This window comes from Symphodus melops (genome assembly GCF_947650265.1).
Source record: "Symphodus melops genome assembly, chromosome: 12".
NCBI classification, from domain to species: Eukaryota; Metazoa; Chordata; class Actinopteri; order Labriformes; family Labridae; genus Symphodus; species Symphodus melops.
Window position 1 is genome coordinate 17611523 of NC_136702.1, and position 20372 is coordinate 17631894.

Consider the following 20372-nt stretch of genomic DNA (forward strand, 5'->3'; position numbering starts at 1 on the left):
AAGAATTAGAGGACTTATGTCCGAGCAGGACCTGGAAAAACTTGACCTTGCTTTTATCTTTAGTCGTCTTGATTACTGTAACAGTGTCTTTACAGGTCTGCCTAAAACATCAGTCAGACAACTGCAGCTGATCCAAAACGCTGCTGCTAGAGTCCTCACCTCAGTCCAGTTCGGAGGTCTTTACACTGGTTGCCAGTCTGTCAGAGAATATATTTAAAATTGTGCTGCTGGTTTATAAAGCACTTAATGGTTCAGGGCCAAAATACATGAGTGATCTACTGATTAACTACAAACCGCCCAGACCACTCAGGTCGTCTTGTACAGTTCTGCTCTCTGTCCCCAGAGTCAGAACCAAACATGGAGAAGCAGCCTTCAGCTTCTATGCTCCTTATATCTGGAACAAACTCCCAGACAACTGCAGGTCAGCTGAATCTCTCAGCTCTTTTAAATCAAGGTTAAAGACTCACCTGTTTACTGCTGCCTTTAACTAAAATATTTTAATAAAGATTTTAATCTTTTACTCTGCACTGTAAGTTTTAAATCCTTTCATATTCTCCCTTTAATTTTATTTGAATAATGTTTACTTGAACAAATACGTTTTAATCTAGTGATTCTTAATCACAGATTTTTTTTGTGTGTATGTATCTTTCCTTTCCTCTGTCACGATGTCTTTTGGAAAGCACTTTGAATTGCCTTGTTGTTGAAATGTGCTATATAAATAAACTTGCCTTGCCTTATGCTACTTGTATAATTGAAGCAACATTCTTGAAATCCCTTTTTTGCAGGAGTCAGTTGTATTAAGGAAAGTGGTGAATCCGCCAATATGACAGAATGCCTGCAATGGGCTGGTCCCTTGCCGCTTCAAATCAGACAGTGTCATGTGGCTTGCAAGGAGGACTGCACCCTAACAGCATGGTCCAAGTTCTCTGAATGCACTGGATGTGGCAACTCCCGCAGCCGCAAACGTTCACGTACAGGTAAAGACCCTAATATTATTAATTTGCAAATCACAACTTCCATATATGATTTACAACTAGTAAAAATCAATTACTGCACACATTGGTTATTGTTTTATACAGCATTCCTCTACACCTCTACCAGGCAGTATTATTGAACACTAGAACCTTTAATGTGATACAGTATGTAAATGAAAAGAGTAAACTTTTAGACTAATCTCAAAAGTAACCCAGTCACAATATAAAAGCCACTGTGCTTTGACATTTGACAGCCTGATTCAATTTCTTTCCGTGGTCTATACATGGCTATTTCTTTTAATGTTATGTAAGGTCTAAATTCTGTTTCTCAGAGCTTGTTATCCCCTTTTCAGCGCTCACGGCCAAATCTTATTTACATGCTGTAGTTTCACACCAGACATGATACTATTTGTCTTAATGAATATTTGATCCCATGCTGCAGGGTTTGTAATAAACATACCCATCCAGGACTAGACTTGCAAAAAAAATTAGCCCATGCCTTTTTGGCTCAGATCGATCCCTCAGCTTGTCAAACACAACCCACCATCCCTGTAAACGCCTTTAATATGCTTTCTCCCAAACACTTCAAAAGCTGAGAGGTTAGTGCCAAGAGGTGCCAAACCATAAACATCTAAAGCAATATAACGTAATATAGTAATTCAAAAATGAATATAAAAACATGATATAATTAATAGCAAAGGATGTAGCAATTGAAATTACTTTTACTTATAATGGAGTACTTTCTCCATTATAAAAGTACTCTCGTTCCACTTCATGATTGTGTCCCACTTGTTGTTGATTCTTCACAAAAAATACAGTTTTATATCTTTATGTTTGATGCCTGAAATGTGGCAAAAGGTCGAAAAGTTCAAGGGGGCCGAATACTTTCGCAAGGCACTGTAGATGTCCCCCCTCCCTTCTGTATACAATAAGCCCCAAACAAGATTTAGCAGCCCCCGGTGGCGCCGATAGCGCAGTGGCAGCGCGCGCACCATGTTGCAAGGCTTTGCTCCTCGCGCGGGCGGCCCGGGTTCGCGTCCGGCCTGTGGCCACTTTCCCGCATGTCTCTCCCCACTCTCTCCCTGTTTCCGACTCTATCCACTGTCCTATCAATAAAGGCAAAAAGGCCAAAAATAAACCTTAAAAAAAAAAAGATTTAGCAGCCCCCTATGTGACTAAGAGGAAACATAATTACAGACTAAACCTGTGTAATTAACATTAACATTAGACTTATGCTTCTATAGCATAAATGTACATAACCTGTGAAAGAGAGAAAACTTATGTGCTGATTAAAAAAGACCTGTAAACAATTAAAGAGCCTCAGAAACAAAGTGCTAACCTTCTAGAAGTTTGTGTTGTTTGTTCATGTAGAGTGGTGTTTGAGGTGGAGGTAGTACCAGAGGTGTGAGAACAGACATTAAACGGTCAATGCAGACAGATAGGGATGCAGATTAAAGTGCAGGTTAAGTCATGAAAGTGCATTAAAGTGCTCAGCGAAAAAAATTACAAGTGACCAGTTGAAAGATTTTCTGACAAGAAATAGCATTTTAAATGAGCTGCAGTCTGGCTTCAGAAAAAAGCACAGTACTGTTACTGCCACTATAAAAGTCTTAAATGATCTCATAAGTGCTATTGATTCTAGAGAATATTGTGTTGCACTGTTTTTAGATCTGTCAAAGGCTTTTGACGCAGTTGACCACTTGGTCTTGTGCCATAGACTAAGGGATATTGGAATGTCTTCAAAAGCTGTGGTTTAGCAACTACTTGTGCGGCAGAACACAAAGTGTTCAGGTTGACGGTATATCCTCCAAGCCTTGGTGTCCCCCAGGGGTCCATATTTTGTCCCATTTTATTTACTATTTATATAAATGTTTTGTGTCAAAATGTAACTGATGCCAAATTTCACTTTTATGCAGATGAAAAAGTCAACACCAAAAGCTGTAGTCACAGGCACAATAAATTGATATTTTATACTATTCCTCAAACGCAGACTATTTTTGGGGAAAAGGCCTTCAAAGCATTCGCACCCTCATCCTGGTATAAATTGCAGAGTCATCTTAAATTGGATTATCTCCCAAGTATGGAAGGTTTTAAAGCTAGGGTCAAGGACTATTTAACTACTGCATGCACATGTTCTCTCACCGAATACAGCAAATGATGATACTGTAATGTTGTGATCTGCCAAACTGTTTTAGCTGTTTGTTTTGTTGATGTTGTCCAAATGTGTAATTAATGTGGACCTGCTGTGCTGCTTTCTTGGCCAGGACCCTCTTGCAAAAGTTTATTCCTGGTTAAATAAAGGTTAATAAAAAAATAAAAAAATAAAGGAGCAATGATTAGAATTAAGTATCCAAAACAGTAAGGTGAAACCAACAGTGATTAAGGTGATTGTCATTAAAGTGCCCAACTATTAAAGGAGCAGATTAGTATTAAGTGTCACAGACAACAGGGTGAAACCAGACCTGTCAACCATTACAGGTTCAAGGTTCAAGGTTCTTTATTGTCAATTCCAAAATATGTCAGACATACAGTGAAATCGAAATTACGTTTCCCCCCTCCCCACGGTGCAATGTAGATAAAAAAGGTACGGTAAATAAAATAAAACAAGGTAAAAATAATAAATAATATTTACAATTAATAAACCTAAATGTGCAAAAAGTGTAAAGTTAAATAAAATGGAGTATAAAACAAGATCATAAGAAAAGTGAAACTTGTGCATGCGTGCAATGTGCAATAAGCGACCTGGGTTCTGTTTCAATGTTCAAACAGGAGGAGGTTCCAATGTTCAGTGTTCATGGGGGCAGAGGGGAGGGAAGGGAGGGAAGAGAGGGAAGAGAGTTCAGCTTCCTGACAGCTTGGTGGAAGAAGCTGTTTCTCAGTCTGGTAGAGTCGGCCCGTAGGCTGCGGTACCGTCTCCCCAACGGCAGGAGACGGGGAGCAGCTTTTTGCAGATGCTGAAGGACCCCAGCCTTCTCAGGAAGTACAGACGGCTCTGTCCCTTCTCTGGAAGTACAGACGGCCCTAGTGTCCATGTTAGGTGACCAGTCCAGCTTGTCATCCAGCTGCAGCCCCAGATACCCATAGGTCTTGACCACCTCCAAGTCCCCTGTGGTGCTCCGGTGCTGCTGACCATAGTCTCAGATGTGCAGTCCTTCAGTCTGACATACTGTGGTATCTCTGTGAGGTAGTCAGTGATCCACCTCACCAGGTCTCGGTCAGCTTGTCTTGGATGGTGTCAAAGGCGCTTGAGAAATTAAAGAACATGATTCTCATCACGCTGCTCCCTTTGTCTAGATGAGAGTAAGGCCTGTGTAGTAGATAGAGGATGGCATCATCCACGCCCGCCTTCGCCTGGTATGCAAACTGCAGGGGATCCTGCGCATGTTGTCCCCGGGGGGCAATTCAGGGCCCACAGAGTAGCAAATAACGACAGTGCAACTATACAAAAACATTTAACCAATCAACAAGAATAAAGTGTAAAAGAAGAAAAAGTCTCAGGGTGTTAGTACAGGATAGAATGCAATCACAGAGTTAGATACGAAGAATAGCAGAGAGGATAGTGTCTAGATGTTAGTACAAGTTAAAAACACACAAGTCACAGTTAGATACAGACGACAGCGTCGACGTGAGATGTAAAAAGACATGTATGTATCAGATGAAAGCAGACATGTGAACAGGTGTATAAGATGTAAACGTGCAGTAGACTGTTGAAACAGGTATAAACAGAACTGTAGTACAGAAAAAGATATAAATGGACAGTGATCGGACTAAGATGTGATCAGACATGATACATATATGTAATAAACAGATATGTAACAGAACTATAGTCCAGTAATAGAGTATAAATATAATATATAATTATAAGCTACATGCATAATTGGTGCATTCAGACCAATATATATTGGTGCATTCAGACCAATATATATAATTGGTCAGAAGTTGCCTGGTCACTGGGGTTTTTCTTCTTGGGGACTGGGGTGAGGCACTTCCAGAGCACAGGAACCTTCCCAAGCCGCAAGCTCATGTTGAAGACATACTGAAGCGGCTTCCCCAGCTCAACAGAGACACACCTTGTCCGGGCCTGCTGCCTTCCTGGGGAAGAGTCTTTGGGGGGGGTGGGGTTGAATATTCCTGACGTGTTATGTTTGTCCTGGTGGAGGTGTTGGCTGACCTTGAGTTCCTCCAGCACATGCTTCAGCTCTGCCTGATCTCCCGCCCTTTTCTTCCTGTTAAGGATCTCATTGACATTGCTGGTAGTCCAGGGCTTGTTGTTCGGGAAGCAGCACACAGTTTTTGTGGGAACCACAACATCCATACAGAAGTTCATGTAGTCAGTTCTGCAGTGTGTGACCCCCTCAATGTCCTCACCATGTGTCTCTTGTAAAGCACTCCAGTCAGTGGTCTCAAAACAGTATCTGAGAGCCTCATGAGACCACTTTCTGAAGGTGCATGTTGTTCCTGGTTGTCTCTGGATCTTTGTCTTGTACTGTGGTTTAAGTAGGACTAGGTTATGATCGGACTTCCCCAGAGGTGGTAAGGGGTGGCAGTGTCGGTCACTTTACAAAAGCAGGTAAAGGACCTTATTGTTTGTCTGTTAACATTAACAAAAAGAGCAGGTAACAAGACCATGCTCATTGTTATGTTTACAAAAAGCAGGACCTTACTTATGGCTATATTACAAGAGCCCAGCTTAATCCGTCATAGCGTGGCAAGAAAAAATTTCCTTTTAACAGGCAGAAATCTTCAGCAGACCCGGGCTCATGACGGAACAACCATCTGCTAAACTGTGCTGGGCTTGAAATGGGATGGGGGAGATGGGACAAGATGCAGAAAGAAGAATAGGATGGGATAGGTTGGGGGGGGGGGGTCTGGGCAGGCCATCCTCGTGGGGGGGTGGGGGGGGGGTGTTGTTTGGGCAGGCCATCCTCACCAACAGTCCCAAGGAACCTAAGAGAGCTCAAGGAACCTAAGAGAGCTCAAAAGGAGAGGTTAGAACATAAAGATAGTGACAAGCAGTAATAAGATATGAAAGCTGGGAGAGAAAGAGGGAAAGAGAGATAATAGATCTTGGTGCCAGTTCCCCCGGTAGTCTAGGCCTATAGCAGCATAACTATGAGCTGGTCCTAAGCCAGCCCTAACTAAAAGATTTATCAAAAAGAAAAGTTTTAAGTCTATTCTTCAAAGTACCTAATGTGTCTGCCTCCCAGACCCCGACTGGTAGACGATTCCAAAGGAGCGGTGCCTGATAACTAAAGGCTCTACCTCCCATAGTACTTTTAGAGACTATAGGCACCACGAGCAGGCCTGCATTCTGGGAACGTAATGTTCTTGTCGGATAGTACGGTACAATTAACTCTTTAAGATAGGATGGTGCCTGACCGTTTAGAGCTTTGTAGGTGAGCAGAAGGATTTTAAATTCTATTCTAGATTTTATAGGGAGCCAATGGAGAGAAGCCAGTACAGGAGTAATGTGGTCCCTTTTCCTAGTTCTAGTCAGAACACGAGCTGCAGTGTTTTGGACGAGTTGAAGGGTCTTTAGAGATTTACCATAGCACCCTGCTAAAAGAGAATTACAGTAATCCAACCTGGAGGTAACAAATGCATGAACTAATTTTTCAGCATCATTTTGTGACAGGATCTGTCTGATCTTAGAGATATTACGAAGGTGAAAATAAGCTGTCCTTGAAATTTGTTTAATGTAGGAATCAAAGGACATATCCTGATCAAATCTCCAACACCACCCACTCCACACTCAGAAACTGCCTCACCGAAATCAAATCATGGATGCAAGCAAACTATCTTCAACTCAACAGCGATAAATCAGACATAATCATCATTGACCCCACATCCCGCACCAAAGCCAGTCACAACTTCTCCCTCACCTTTGACAACTGCACTCTATCCCCCTCACCGCACACCCGCAACTGTGATTTTTTTACATGTAAAGTGCCTTTGAGCCCTCGTAAAAGCGCTTACAAATTAAATGTATTATTATTATTATTATTATTAAATAGAACTCCTAGGTTCCTAACAGTGGTACTAGAGGCTACACTAATACTACTAAGGGCCGTCATATCGGCAGAGAAAGTCTCTCTAAGGTTTTTAGGTCCAATCACTATAACTTCAGTTTTGTCTGAGTTAAGCAGTAAGAAGTTTCTGGTCATCCAGGACCTAATGTCCTTGAGGCAGGCTTCTAGTTTACGAAGCTGGTTGGTGTCATCTGGCTTCATTGCTATATAGAGCTGAGTATCGTCTGCATAGCAATGAAAGTTCATGGAGTGTTTTCTCATAATACTACCTAGAGGAAGCATATATAATGTAAATAGAATTGGACCAAGCACTGATCCTTGAGGCACTCCATGGCGAACTTTGGTGTGCATAGAGGACTCATCATGAACATTCACAAACTGAGATCTGTCTGATAAATAGGATTTAAACCAACTTAAAGCAGTCCCTGTAACTCCAAGCAATTGTTCTAGTCTCTGTAACAGAATCTGATGGTCAATTGTATCAAAAGCAGCACTAAGATCTAACAGGACAAGCACAGATAGAAGTCCCCTGTCTGAGGCTAACAGAAGATCATTTGTTACTCTAACTAGTGCAGTCTCAGTGCTATGGTAAACTCTAAATCCCGACTGGAACTCCTCACACAACTGATTAGCTACCACTTTCTCTAAGATCTTGGAGATAAAAGGAAGGTTAGATATAGGTCTATAGTTAGCTAGAGTTCCTGAATCAAGAGTAGGCTTTTTAAAGAGCGGTTTAATTACAGCTACTTTAAATGACTGGGGTACATAACCTGCCACTAAAGATATATTGATCATATCTAGTATGAAGCTGCTAACTAAGGGAAAGACTTCCTTAAACAACTTGGTTGGGATTGGATCTAAAAGACAAGTTGACGGTTTAGACGCAGAAATAATCGAATTTAGTTCTGCGAGGTTAATTGGAAAAAAACAGTCGAGGTTAGTATCAGAATTTGGAACTGTTTCTGCCGAATTGAAAATATAGGAGCAATCTGCACTAAGTAAAGGTAGTGAGTTGCTAATTTTTTCTCTAATGTTTAGAATTTTATCATTAAAAAAGCTCATAAAATCATTACTGCTAAGGGCTAAAGGAATAGATGGCTCAAATGAACTATGACTCTCTGTCAGCCTGGCTACAGTGCTGAAGAGGTATCTAGGGTTGTTTTTATTTTCTTCGATAAGGGACGAGTAATAGGCAGTGCGGGACTGCCGTAGAGCTTTCATATATCTATTATGACTATCTTGCCAAATTAAACGAGATTCTATCGTTTTGGTGGAGCGCCAAATTCTTTCACATTTACGTGACGTTAGTTTTAGAGTACGGGTTTCTAAATTGTACCATGGAGCTGATCTTTGTTGTTTGATTGGCTTCTGTTTTAGGGGGGCGATTGAATCCAGAGTAACTCTAAGTGAATCCACTGCACTATCTACAAACTGATCTAACTGAGAGGGACTAAAGTGATTATAGGAGTTTTCAACTAGGTTAGGGGATGGAACAGAAACAAAGGCAGCTGAAATAGCTTCCTTAAATTTAGCTACAGCATTATCATTTAAATTTCTAGAGAGCACTTTTTTATTATGAGGAGTTAAGGTTGGTAAAAATAAATCAAAAGTTATTAGGAAATGGTCTGATATCAGAGAATTTTCCAGGAAAACCGACAAACTATTAATTTCAATACCGTAAGCTAAAACAAGATCCAGGGTGTGGTTAAATCGATGAGTAGGTTTGTTTACACCCTGGGTGAAGCCAATAGAATCCAATAGAGACATGAAAGCCGTGCTAAGACTGTCATTAACAACATCCACATGGATATTGAAATCACCTACAACAATTATTCTACCACTGCTAAGGACTATGTGTGATAGAAATTCTGCAAATTCAGATAGAAATTCTGAATATGGGCCGGGAGGGCGGTAAACTATCACAATTAGAACTGGCTGAAAAGTTCTAGAGACTGGATGTGAAAGACTGAGTGCAAGACTTTCAAAAGAGGTATAATTCAGCTTTGGTCGAGGATTAATTATAAGACCAGAATTAAAAATAGCTGCTAGTCCACCACCTCGACCAGTGTCTCGAGCTATATGAGCATTCAAATGACTGGGAGGGGTGGATTCATTTAAACTAACATATTCATCCTGAGAAAGCCAGGCTTCAGTTAAGCAAAGTAGATCAATATGATTCTCTGATATTAGCTCATTTACCAGGAGAGATTTAGATGCTAGGGATCTAATGTTTAGTAAGCCGCATTTAATTGTTAGATTTTTTTGCCAAGTCGTATTTGTAGTTTTGATTTTGACTAAATTTTTATGATTTACGCCTCTTTTATTGAGGCTGGAATTGCCGATGACAGGTCTGGGGCGGAGAACAGACACAGTATCTATAGTATAAGTAGGGTTACAGCTATAAGAAGATCTAACTGAGTTACAGTTAGATTTACAGTCACAAGGACAGCTATAGTGGCAGGTAAACAGATCTAAAGGAAGCACAGAGAAGTGTGTAAGACTGCAGCTCTGCATCCTGGTCTGGACTCTGATGAGTTGTCCGGGTTTGGGACTAATAAACTCAGCTACGTTTCTAGATAATAGAGCTGCACCAACCAGAGTAGGATGGATGCCATCTCTAGCTAGCAGACCAGGCTTTCCCCAAAAGGACTGCCAGTTATCTATGAAGCCCACATCGTTTACTGGACACCACCTCGATAGCCAGCGATTGAATGAAGACATGCGGCTATACATGTCATCACCGGTCAAATAAGGGAGAGGACCAGAGAAAACTACGGAGTCCAACATCGTCTTAGCAAAACTACACACCGACTCCACATTAACCTTAGTTATTTCCGACTGGCGAAGTCGGGAGTCATTTGTGCCGACATGAATTACAATTTTATCAAATCTACATTTAGCCTTTGTCAGCAGCTTTAAGTGAGCCATGATGTCACCCACTCTGACTATGGAGTCTCCAATTATCAGAGTTTTTGTCTCAGCGGGTGCGTCGCTGAGTGGGGAAAATGAGTTTGAAACATGAAGTGGTTGGTGGGGAGCCGTGAGCCTCGTTTTGTGACTATGCCTCCCTCGGACAGTAACCCAGCCACTGCCTCCCGGCTGCTCGGGAGCTACCGGGGGAGATTTAACACTATGTCGGCCCGCACCGGCTACAGAAGACTGGCTAACTGCTGCTGCATAAGATAACTGTGACTCTGACTCAAAGGTGCGGAGCCTGCTCTCTAACTCAGACACCCTCGCCTCCAAAGCTATAAATAAACTACATTTGATATATATACCTTTATCAGTAAAGGAGGATGAGGAGTAAATAGACATCTGGCACACGGAACAAGAGAGAACAGTAGAGAGAGAGGCAGGGAGAGAAGCCATCGTAGGAGAAGCTAACTGCTAAGTTAGCCTGAGAGCACGTAATTTAACGCAAAAAAAAGATCTATAGATAGCTAGCAGGGGTGCTTGGTGATTATTTCGATTACTCAAAGTGTGCAGTGAATGGAGACAAATGTAAGAAAATACACAGGATAAACAATCTAACTTTAGCTCTATCGATCGGTGGTAGCGATAGAGCGAGACACAACAGGAAGTGATGCAATACGCTCACCGTAGTACGTCAGGACGTCGATCCACACTGCAGCAGACACATTGATGTTCTCAGCTGGAGAGAACAGATTGAGCTGAGGTCAGCAAAAATGGCAACCTCCTGTGTTGAAAAAGTAAGCTGATGCAAAAATGCAAATTCATGCAGTTTGTCTCGTGTCCGCTTGAGGCTGTATGAAAAAGCACTCATTCAAAATATCCCATTTTTAGCCATTAGAATGTTTACAACTTGGTTCAAAAAGATAAATTGGCCTGATTTGTTTACATTTTGATAGACACTGTGCAGGGGGTGATTTTTTTGTCCCAAGAAGGTGCCTAGTTGACAGGATTGACAGGCAGACGAGGTGTTACAGATTGTCAAGAAAATTATAACCTGCCTCAGCTTTAGCTATTCTTAGGTTGACTGCAAGTTAGGCTAAGACAGCATTTCCAGCCTGATGAGCGCCAGACTACCAGTCCAACCCGGTTCCTATTTATCTATAATGCTTGTTTTGTTGTGATCGAGCTGCCTTTCGCCTCTCACTCCCTCCTCCGATCCGGAGGTTTGGCGTCAGAGGCAGGAACCTATATAACTAGCTATGGTGCGCACTCCGGAGGAGAAAAAACAGAGCACCCGTGGGACCAGGTGAAGGAGATAAGGCAGTTCTCATTAACGTGATCAGCGCGAGCCAAAACTGTCCAAACTTCCCCAAAGTCCACTGTGCAGGCGATATCCTCCAAACTGTCAAAAGACACCTGAAGAACAGCCGGTAAGCATAGCAATGAATGTTTACATTGCGAGTGTCGGCTTGGTGGTGCGTTCAAGTGACCTGGGATTCGAAAGGCACGGACATGGGACTCATTTGGTTTAAAACCACTGATTGTTTATTGTGAATTTCAGATGAGATTCTTGGAACTCTATTTATCTGCATTTTGATTAATGAAATGATTATTTAAAAACTAATGAAATTTTGATTTGCTAAAATTTAGTAAAAGGAAAAAAAAATTAGTAGGCCAGTGGCAATTATTTTGTGATTTCATGTTCTTATTTTGTGATGGCAAAACCATAAGATAAGAGTGCTAAAAAATGTGCATTTTCTTATTGTTTTGAGGTTTTTCCACCTACTGCAAACCTACTGTGACCTACTGTAAACTGCTGCAAACTGCTGCAAACTGTTGCAAACTACTAAGAAGAGAGACTGCAAAAGAAATAAAAGCAGCTAAAACGCAAAGAGTGGAGTCCTGTATACTTCAATTGGGGGATGTCCTATCAAGTGGGGACAATCTGCACAAACTAAACACGCACTTGACAATGCTCTTAGATTCCAATTCATGAAATCAGGTTTAGCTAAGAAATGGATTTTACATGGGATGAATTCCAACAGTTGTAGTTGTTATATTAGGTGACAGTTGATTCACTTTCACATTTGTTTATATTTTTCTCTCAAGCTATTTGTTGAAAGGCAAAACCAAAACTATTAAGCTTTAATATTTGGATAAAGAAGTTCGCAGCATTAAAACTATTTGGAAGGGTCAAAAGCTATTTTTAATGCAGCAGTTGTAGTGCATAATTCTTGGATCATCTGAGATGATCAACAAACTTTTTTTTTTCACATTTCATCTTGCCAAATGTGTGCTAACATACAAATATAAAAGGCCTAATCGCTGTTTGATAGTCATTCTTTCAGCACCTACATTTGAGTCCCTCTTTATCCTTTAGCAAATAGTTTTGAGTAGATAAGATGTATGTCGGCTCCCTCTTGTTATCCAGCAGGATAACCTTGAAAACATTCATTTAAAACATGACTCTCATAGTGAATTGTATGTGCAGGCTTCTTTGGCAATCTGTGGAGTAATTTATTAACAAATTGGAATCTTGGTATAGCAATTCTGTAGTAGGGGAGGATGATGACCTGAGAAAGGCAGGTAGGTTTGCAGAGGTGGAAGGCTAGTAGGTGAGTCCAGAATGTGTGTCAATATGATCTGAATACAGTAGATGCAGGATGGAGACAGGAGTTGAGCGTATGGTAACTGTAGGCAAAAGTGAACAAGTTTTAGTAATTTGCAAAGGAAGAAGGACAAGGATATTCAAAGAAGTGGCTTGAACAAGATTAACTGTGGTAACAGAGTCTACGATCTGGCAGAGTGGTGGAGTTGAAGTCCAGTATTTGTAGCAGCGTTGATTGAAGATTGTTTGCATCTGCAGCCCAACTCCAACACACACACACACATCCTGCAAGCGAGGATGAAGCAGAGGTCATACCAGTCACCACCCTTCTATGTGCGCCTCCGGGTGCACCTCTGGGTTTGTCAGGATGAGCCATATGAAAGTCCCATACCATAGACAAGCCCAAGATTCGGCGCTGTGGAATCCAACTGTGCTCCGTACCCTCCCAATCCACCAAATACTGTAAACCACGGCCCCAACGGCACACATTCAGTAGTCATCTGACTGTGTAGATAGGCTGGTCATCCACCATCCTGGGAGGAGGAGGGGGGAATGGGAGGGCATAGAGAGCTGGAGGAAACAGGTTTGACTTGGGAGACATTAAACGTAGGATGAATGTGGAGGGAGGAAGGAAGCTTGAGGCAAACTGCACAAGGGTTGATAGCAGACTCAATTTCAAAAGGGCCAATAAACCTGGATGACAACTTCCTTGACTCCACTTTAAAAGGGAGATTTTTAGAATTGAGCCATACCTTCTGCCCTGGGGTGTAGCTGGGAGGTGGGGTCTGGAGGTGATTAGCCTGTTCTTGCATTCTTGTGGATAAACGGAGCAAAGAAGTCTTGGCTCATCTCCAAACTTTAAAACAGCACCGCAAATGGGCTTGAATTGAGGGAACAGCCAACGTTCCTGTGCAGGTCAGGGGGGTTGTTAACCAAGAGAACAAAGGAGGGTTGACATACCAGAGGAGGCGTTAGGCAAGGTGTTATGGGCATATTCCACCCAAGGAATTAGGGAGTTCCAGGAGTATGGATTGGAGGAGGTGACACAGCAAAGTGCATCCTCCAGAGAGAAAACGGACCGATCAGTAACAAAAAGACAGTTAGGGGGACCATTACCAGGGTCTGCTTGATTGTTCTGGGCCTGCTTAGCTAGGGACTCGATTTCCCAGGTAACAGCAGCTACCACACAGGTGGGTGGCAGGATTGGTTCTGGGTCAGCACTGGGCTCCTCTGAGAATTGGCATGATAGGGCATCAGGCTTAGTGTTGTGGGAACCTTGGCGGTAGGTTAAAGTGAAGTTAATTCTGCCAAAATACAAAGTCCAACTGGCTTTTCTCGAGTTCAGACTTTTTGCAGATTGGATGTATGACAAATTTTTGTGATCAGTCCATACCACTGCCCCCTCCAGCCAATGGCACCACTCCTCTAGAGCCAACAGCAAGCAGTTCCTAATTACCAACATCATAGTTTGTCTCTGCAGGGGAAAAAAAACAAGGGTAAATTTTGTTATCAGTTGCTGTTCTTTGTGATAACACTGTTCCTACTCCAATATCACTTCTACAATAAACTGATGGGCAGGGTCGGGTTGGACCAAATGGGAGCAGTGGTGAAACATTGCTTGAGTTCCTTGAAAGAAGTTTCAGCCTCTGAGGTCCAGCAGAAGGGGGACAGTGTTGAGGTGAGAACAGTGAGAGGAGCAACAAGGCGACTGTAATTGTTGATGACCCTCTGGTAGAGTTGGCATACCCCAGGAATCGTTTAAGCAATTTGTAGTTGGTGGGTGTTGGCCATTCAGTCACCACAGAAACCTTTACTTGATCCATTTGCACCTCTCCCTGTGCAACATGTAGCCAAAAAGGAGATTTTAGGGGCATGAAATTCACATTTCTCAGCCTTCACAAACAACTTAATCTCCAGTAGACACTGAAGGACCAACCGTACCGTGCCGCTTGTGCTCAGAGAATGTCTTGGAGAAAATCAGGATGCCATATAAATATACAAAAACAAACCTGTTTAGGATATCACAGAGGACGTCATTCACAAGGGCCTGAAACAGAGCTGGGGCATTGGTAAAACCAAAAGGCATTACCAGATACTCAAAATTTCCCGGGGGGGGGGGGGGGGTTGTCCAGCAGATTGCCATCTGCTGGACTATTTAAGGACCCATTAAGCTGTAAATGGCAAGGAGAAAAACTAGCTGCATGACTCACCAATATCTCTCCCATTACTACTGGTGAGCCACCTCTTTTACTGGATGTGTGGGGCAGGTGGCGATGAAATGGTCTGACTGGCCACAACAGTGACAGGATTTAGAGGCAATACGATGGGTTTGCTCCTCAGGTGTTAACTGGGCTCTACCTAACTGCATGGGCTCAGGCTCGGGGCTTTTGTGAGGGGTTGGGGTTGCTCAGGGGCTCTAATGAGAGAGCGGCCGGTAATAGGCAGAAGTGGTGTTCTGGAGTTTAAAAGCCCTCTCCCAGCTGTGCTCCCTGAGTCGATTGTCAATCTTAATAGCCAGCACAACAAGTTGGTCAAGGGATTCTGGTTCATCCCTGGAAACAAGTTCATCTTTAATTACATCATTCAAGGCATTGAAACACCCCCTGCAGAGCCTGATCATTCCATCCACTCACCGCAGCCAGGGTTTGAAAATCTACTGCCAGCTCAGCAACACCGCAAGCCCTGTAGGAAGGAGAGCAGGTGTTTAACAGGTCTTTTCGTCGGACTGGGGATCGAAGTTCTTCTGCATCTCCATGATGTATGCATTAACACACTGCTGACTCCACTGGCACACTACTGAACTCCAATCATGAGCAGCTCCTATCATGGTGTTAATCAGGTAAGCAACCCGGGAGTGATCAATAGCATAAGAGAGTGGCTGCTGTTTAAACACTATCAAACATTGAGTCAAAAAGGCTCTGCATGAGCTGAGATTGCCATTGTATCATTCATGTGCAGGCACAAAGGGTTCGTGAACAACATGAGTAGGATTTAGATCCAGGTTAACTGCAGCCTGAGGTGGAGGCTGAGGGGCTGTGGGCTGAACTGGTGGAGTTATGGCCTCCTGGGTGAGATGATCTGTGAGGGTGGCCACTTGACTAGTGAGGGGACTGATCTGTTTCAAAATGGTTTGATTGTTTTCGGTAAGTTTTAAAACCTGATCATGCTGTCCCAAAAGACTGCCCTGGCTTGATAGAGCATTTTGAACTACTGAAAAATCCCAGTCATCTCGAAGGTCTGCGTCTGCTGGGTTCATCTCTTTGGGCCAGATCATACTGTTAGGCATAGCTGAATTTTGGAGAATCCAAATGCAGAACACAGAGTCAGAGGCTGGGAGCAGGTGCAGAGAAAGGCAGGTACATTTGCAGAGGTGGAAGGCTGGTAGGTGAGTCCAGAATTTGTGTCGATCCGATCTGAATACAGTAGGTGCAGGAGCAGGATGAAGGCAGGAGTTCTGTAATTTGCAAAGGAAGAAGGAGAAGGATATTCAAAGAAGTGGCTTGAACAAGATTAACTGCTATAAAAGAGTCTACGATCTGCCAGAGTGGTGGAGTTGAAGTTCAGTATTTGTAGCAAAGTTGATTGAAGATGGTTTGCAGCTGCAGCCCAACTCCTACAAACCTGATCCCACTCCTGCAACACACACACCCTGCAAGGTGGGATGAAGCAGAGGTCATGACAGAAGACTAGTAAGATTCTTGGCAAAAGATTTATTACCATACAAGTTCTGCATGTAGTTATTAAACCGTACCACAGAAAATGGAGAGCCTTGTACTTTCATATTCAAATTTGTGTTATTCCTCACATATTTACAGCAACAAAGATCATGGTTCTTATTGCAAATATGTTATTATAATGTCTGTTTATTAAGAACAATCCTGTTTTGTTTTGTTTTTGTATTACACTGGTGTCTTAAGCCCATTTAAGCCCATTTCAACCATTGTGATAGGAAAAAAAGATCCTCTAAGTCATTATGAGTAAGTATCTCAAAATAATGACTTAGCATCTTAATATAATGACTTAGTATCTAAGAACTTTTTTAACATTTTGACTTATGCCTACCATCAAAAAGTCTCATACACTAGCTAGCTTTCTGTCATTGTTATCTAAAACAGGTTGGCACGCTCGGCTTTGGAGAACTGATATAGAGCAAGCTACTTATATATTGTTGTGCATTTGACACCAAGCTAAATGTGAGCTTCATGAAGGTATTGTGTATTAATTAACTTACTTGTAAGCCTATGTGAATTATTTATCTTATAAAGTCCCTTTGTTTTTGTTAGTGTCACAGTTTACTCACATTTATACATATACATATATGATTTACAGTCCATGATACAGTAGGCTAGTTTATCAGCCTGTTAACTCTTTTTTTCCCCCCATCACAGTGGTGGAAATGAGTTCCATACTTAACTTTTATAGAGATATGATTAATTGTTTAAACTAAAAATGGCGTGTTTCTGTAAAATCACTTCTCACCTGTGCGCCGACTTGAGTGGCCGCATATCCAGTAGCTCCGTCCCTGTCGTACTCGTCTTGATATTTGTCGTTTGTTTTGGCTCTGTGCCAACTTCTACTTTTATAGTTTTATAGTACACTTTATAACTTTATGTATCCTATTGATACTTTTTCGTGCTTTCGTGGAAATAGCAGCGGAAAACTTTCTTATTCAAGGGAGACGCTGCTCTCACTCCGGACAGCGGGACAAGCCAGCATCGTTCATCCGATACCTGTGGAGCTGAGGCGGCGGTATAGAGGCTGTCGAGCAGGGGATATGCTAAAGGCTAAGCTAGCGGCTAAGCGATGGAGGTACAAGCCCTCGGTTCCGGTGATAGTTATGGGGAACGTAAACTGTCTAACCAACAAGACGGACAAGCTGGCTGCTCTCGTGAGGAACAACCGGACATTTAGAGAGTGCAGTTTAATGTGCCTCACAGAAACCTGGCTGGCTCAAGACACCCCGGACGCTAACGTGGATCTACCGGGTTTCACTACAGTGAGAGCGGACAGAGACACGAAACGCAGCGGCAAACGGAAAGGAGGAGGACTCGCGCTGTTTATTAACAACAGATGGTGCCACCATGCACATGTTACTGTGAAGGAGGCAACGTGCAGCAAAGACATCGAGCTGCTGGCGGTAGGTCTCCGTCCTTACTACATGCCCAGGGAGTTCTCCCACGCCATTGTTGTTGCTGTTTACGTCCCCTCGCGAGCACATGTCGAGACTGCGTGAGACGTCATCCACTCTAACATCTCGAGATTACAAACGCTGCACCCGGATGCTTTCATTGCCATCTCAGGGGACTTTAACCATGTTACATTGAACTCCACACTACCGGACTTTAACCAGTTTGTAAGCTGTCCCACCAGGAAGAACAGGACAATAGACCTCCTGTATGCAAACGTGAAGGACGCCTACACTGCCACCCCCTTACCACCTCTGGGTAAGTCCGATCACAACCTGGTCCTACTAAAGCCACAGTACAAGACTAAGATCCAGAGACAACCGGTAACAACACGCACCTTCAGAAAGTGGTCTCCCGAGGCAGAGGAGGCGCTCAGAGACTGTTTTGAGACCACTTACTGGAGTGCCCTGCAAGAGACTCATGGTGATGACATTGAGGGGGTCACACACTGCACAACTGACTACATGAACTTCTGTATGGACGTTGTGGTTCCCACTAAAACTGTGCGCTGCTTCCCGAACAACAAGCCCTGGATCACCAGCGATGTCAAGGAGATCCTTAACAGGAAGAAAAGGGCATTCAAGGAGGGAGACCAGGCAGAGCTGAAGCGTGTGCAGGGGGAACTCAAGGTCAGACTCCGAGAGGCAAAGGAGGAGTACAGAAGGAAGGTAGAACAGAAGCTGCAGCAGAACAACATGAGGGAGGTCTGGGAGGGCATGAAAACCATCACAGGCTGCAAGAAGAAAAACAACAACGCAGAAGACCGGGACCCTAAGAGAGCAAACCAGCTGAACTTGTTTTTTAACAGGTTTGACAGCCCCGTCGCTGCAGCCAGTGCCTGTCCCCCCAGCACCCCTCTACACACCCCCTCCCCCCCCTCACTCCCCCCAACACCTCCACCAGGACAAACACAACCTCCAGTGACAATCCATCCCCCCTCCCCCCCACCATCACCAGAGACCAGGTGAGCAAGGAGCTGAAGAGACTCCGCCCCAGGAAGGCAGCAGGCCCGGACAAGGTGTGTCCCAGGAGGCTAAAGGCTCTGCTAAGCTGGGGGAGCCACTTCAGCACGTCTTCAACATGAGCCTGCGGCTTGGGAAGGTTCCTGTGTTCTGGAAGACCTCGTGCCTCACCCCAGTCCCCAAGAAGAAAAACCCCAGTGAGCCAGGCGACTTCAGACCAATCGCTCTGACATCCCACGTTATGAAGACCTTTGAACGGCTGCTGCTCCAACACCTCAGACCCCAGGTCCAACACGCACAGGATCCCCTGCAGTTTGCATACCAGGCAAAGGTGGGCGTGGACGATGCCATCCTCTATCTTCTACACAGGGCTTACTCTCATCTGGACAAAGGGAGCAGCGTGATGAGATCATGTTCTTTGATTTCTCAAGCGCTTTCGACACCATCCATCCCCTCCTACTGAGAGACAAGCTGACCGAGATGAGGGTGGACTCGCACCTGGTGAGGTGGATCACGGACTACCTCACAGAGAGACCACAGTACGTCAGACTGAAGGACTGCACATCTGACACTGTGGTCAGCAGCACCGGAGCACCACAGGGGACTGTGCTCTCCCCCGTCCTGTTCACCCTGTACACCTCTGACTTCCAGTATAACTCTGAGCTCTGCCACATGCAGAAATACTCGGACGACACTGCGATAGTTGCTTGTGTCAGGGATGGACAGGAGGAGGAGTACAGGAGCCTGATCGAGGACTTTGTGACGTGGTGCAGTGACAACCATCTGCAGCTAAACACCTCCAAGACCAAGGAGATGGTGGTGGACTTCCGAAGGAACAAACCACATCTAGAACCTGTTTCCATCGGGGGGGTCGACGTGGAGGTGGTCAGGACTTACGGGTATCTGGGGCTGCAGCTGGATGACAAGCTGGACTGGTCGCCTAACATGGACACTACCTGCAGGAAGGGACAGAGTCGTCTGTACTTTCTGAGAAGGCTGGGGTCCTTCAACATCTGCAAAAAGCTGCTGCAGATGTTCTACCAGTCTGTGGTGTCCAGCGTCCTCTTCTACGCAGTGGTGTGCTGGGGAGGAAGCTGCAAGAAGAGGGACGCAGCACGCCTGGACAGACTGGTGAGGAGGGCCGGCTCTGTGGCGGGTACAGAGCTGGACTCACTGGTGACAGTGGCAGAGAGGAGGTCTCTGGACAAAATGCTCTCCATCATGGACAACACACACCACCCTCTGCACAGCACCTTCACCGGTCAGAGGAGCATGTTCAGTGACAGACTGCTGTCACAGTCGTGCTCCACGGACAGACTCAAGAACTCTTTTGTCCCCTTGGCCATAAGACTGTACAACACTTCACTGTCACGGCAGGGAAGAAGCACACGGTGAACTCTGGATTCTTTTTTCACTTTTTTTCCCACTCCTCATCTGCACTGCTGACCCAGAGTCAGCCTCCAGTTGGACACTTTAATGCATATTGATAGTCACCTTACTGAGCACTGGTCACTTTAATGATAATCACTCTAATCATGTCTGGTTTCATCCTACTGTTGTGTTTAGCTATCTGTAATGGTTGACATGATCACCCTAACTAGGTCAAGTTTCACTCTATTGTCTTCAACACTTAATGCTAATCTGCTCCTCAATAGTTGGGTACTTTAATTGGCAGTCACCCTAATCACTCCTGGTTTCAC

At 43.9% G+C, this 20372-nt stretch overlaps 1 protein-coding gene across 6 annotated transcripts in view; it reads left to right on the plus strand.

Annotated features, from left to right (window-relative positions):
- The window catches only part of thsd7ba (thrombospondin, type I, domain containing 7Ba), a 419860-nt gene that overhangs the window by 312510 nt on the left and 86978 nt on the right, over nucleotides 1-20372 (plus strand). For 5 of the 6 annotated variants that reach the window (XM_079357145.1, XM_079357149.1, XM_079357150.1 and 2 more), the window contains 2 exons: nucleotides 344-421; nucleotides 786-977. In XM_079357145.1, coding sequence (XP_079213271.1) covers nucleotides 344-421; nucleotides 786-977 — 270 coding nt within the window. The remainder of the gene's footprint in view (nucleotides 1-343; nucleotides 422-785; nucleotides 978-20372) is intronic. The other variant, XM_079357148.1, reaches the window with a different exon arrangement.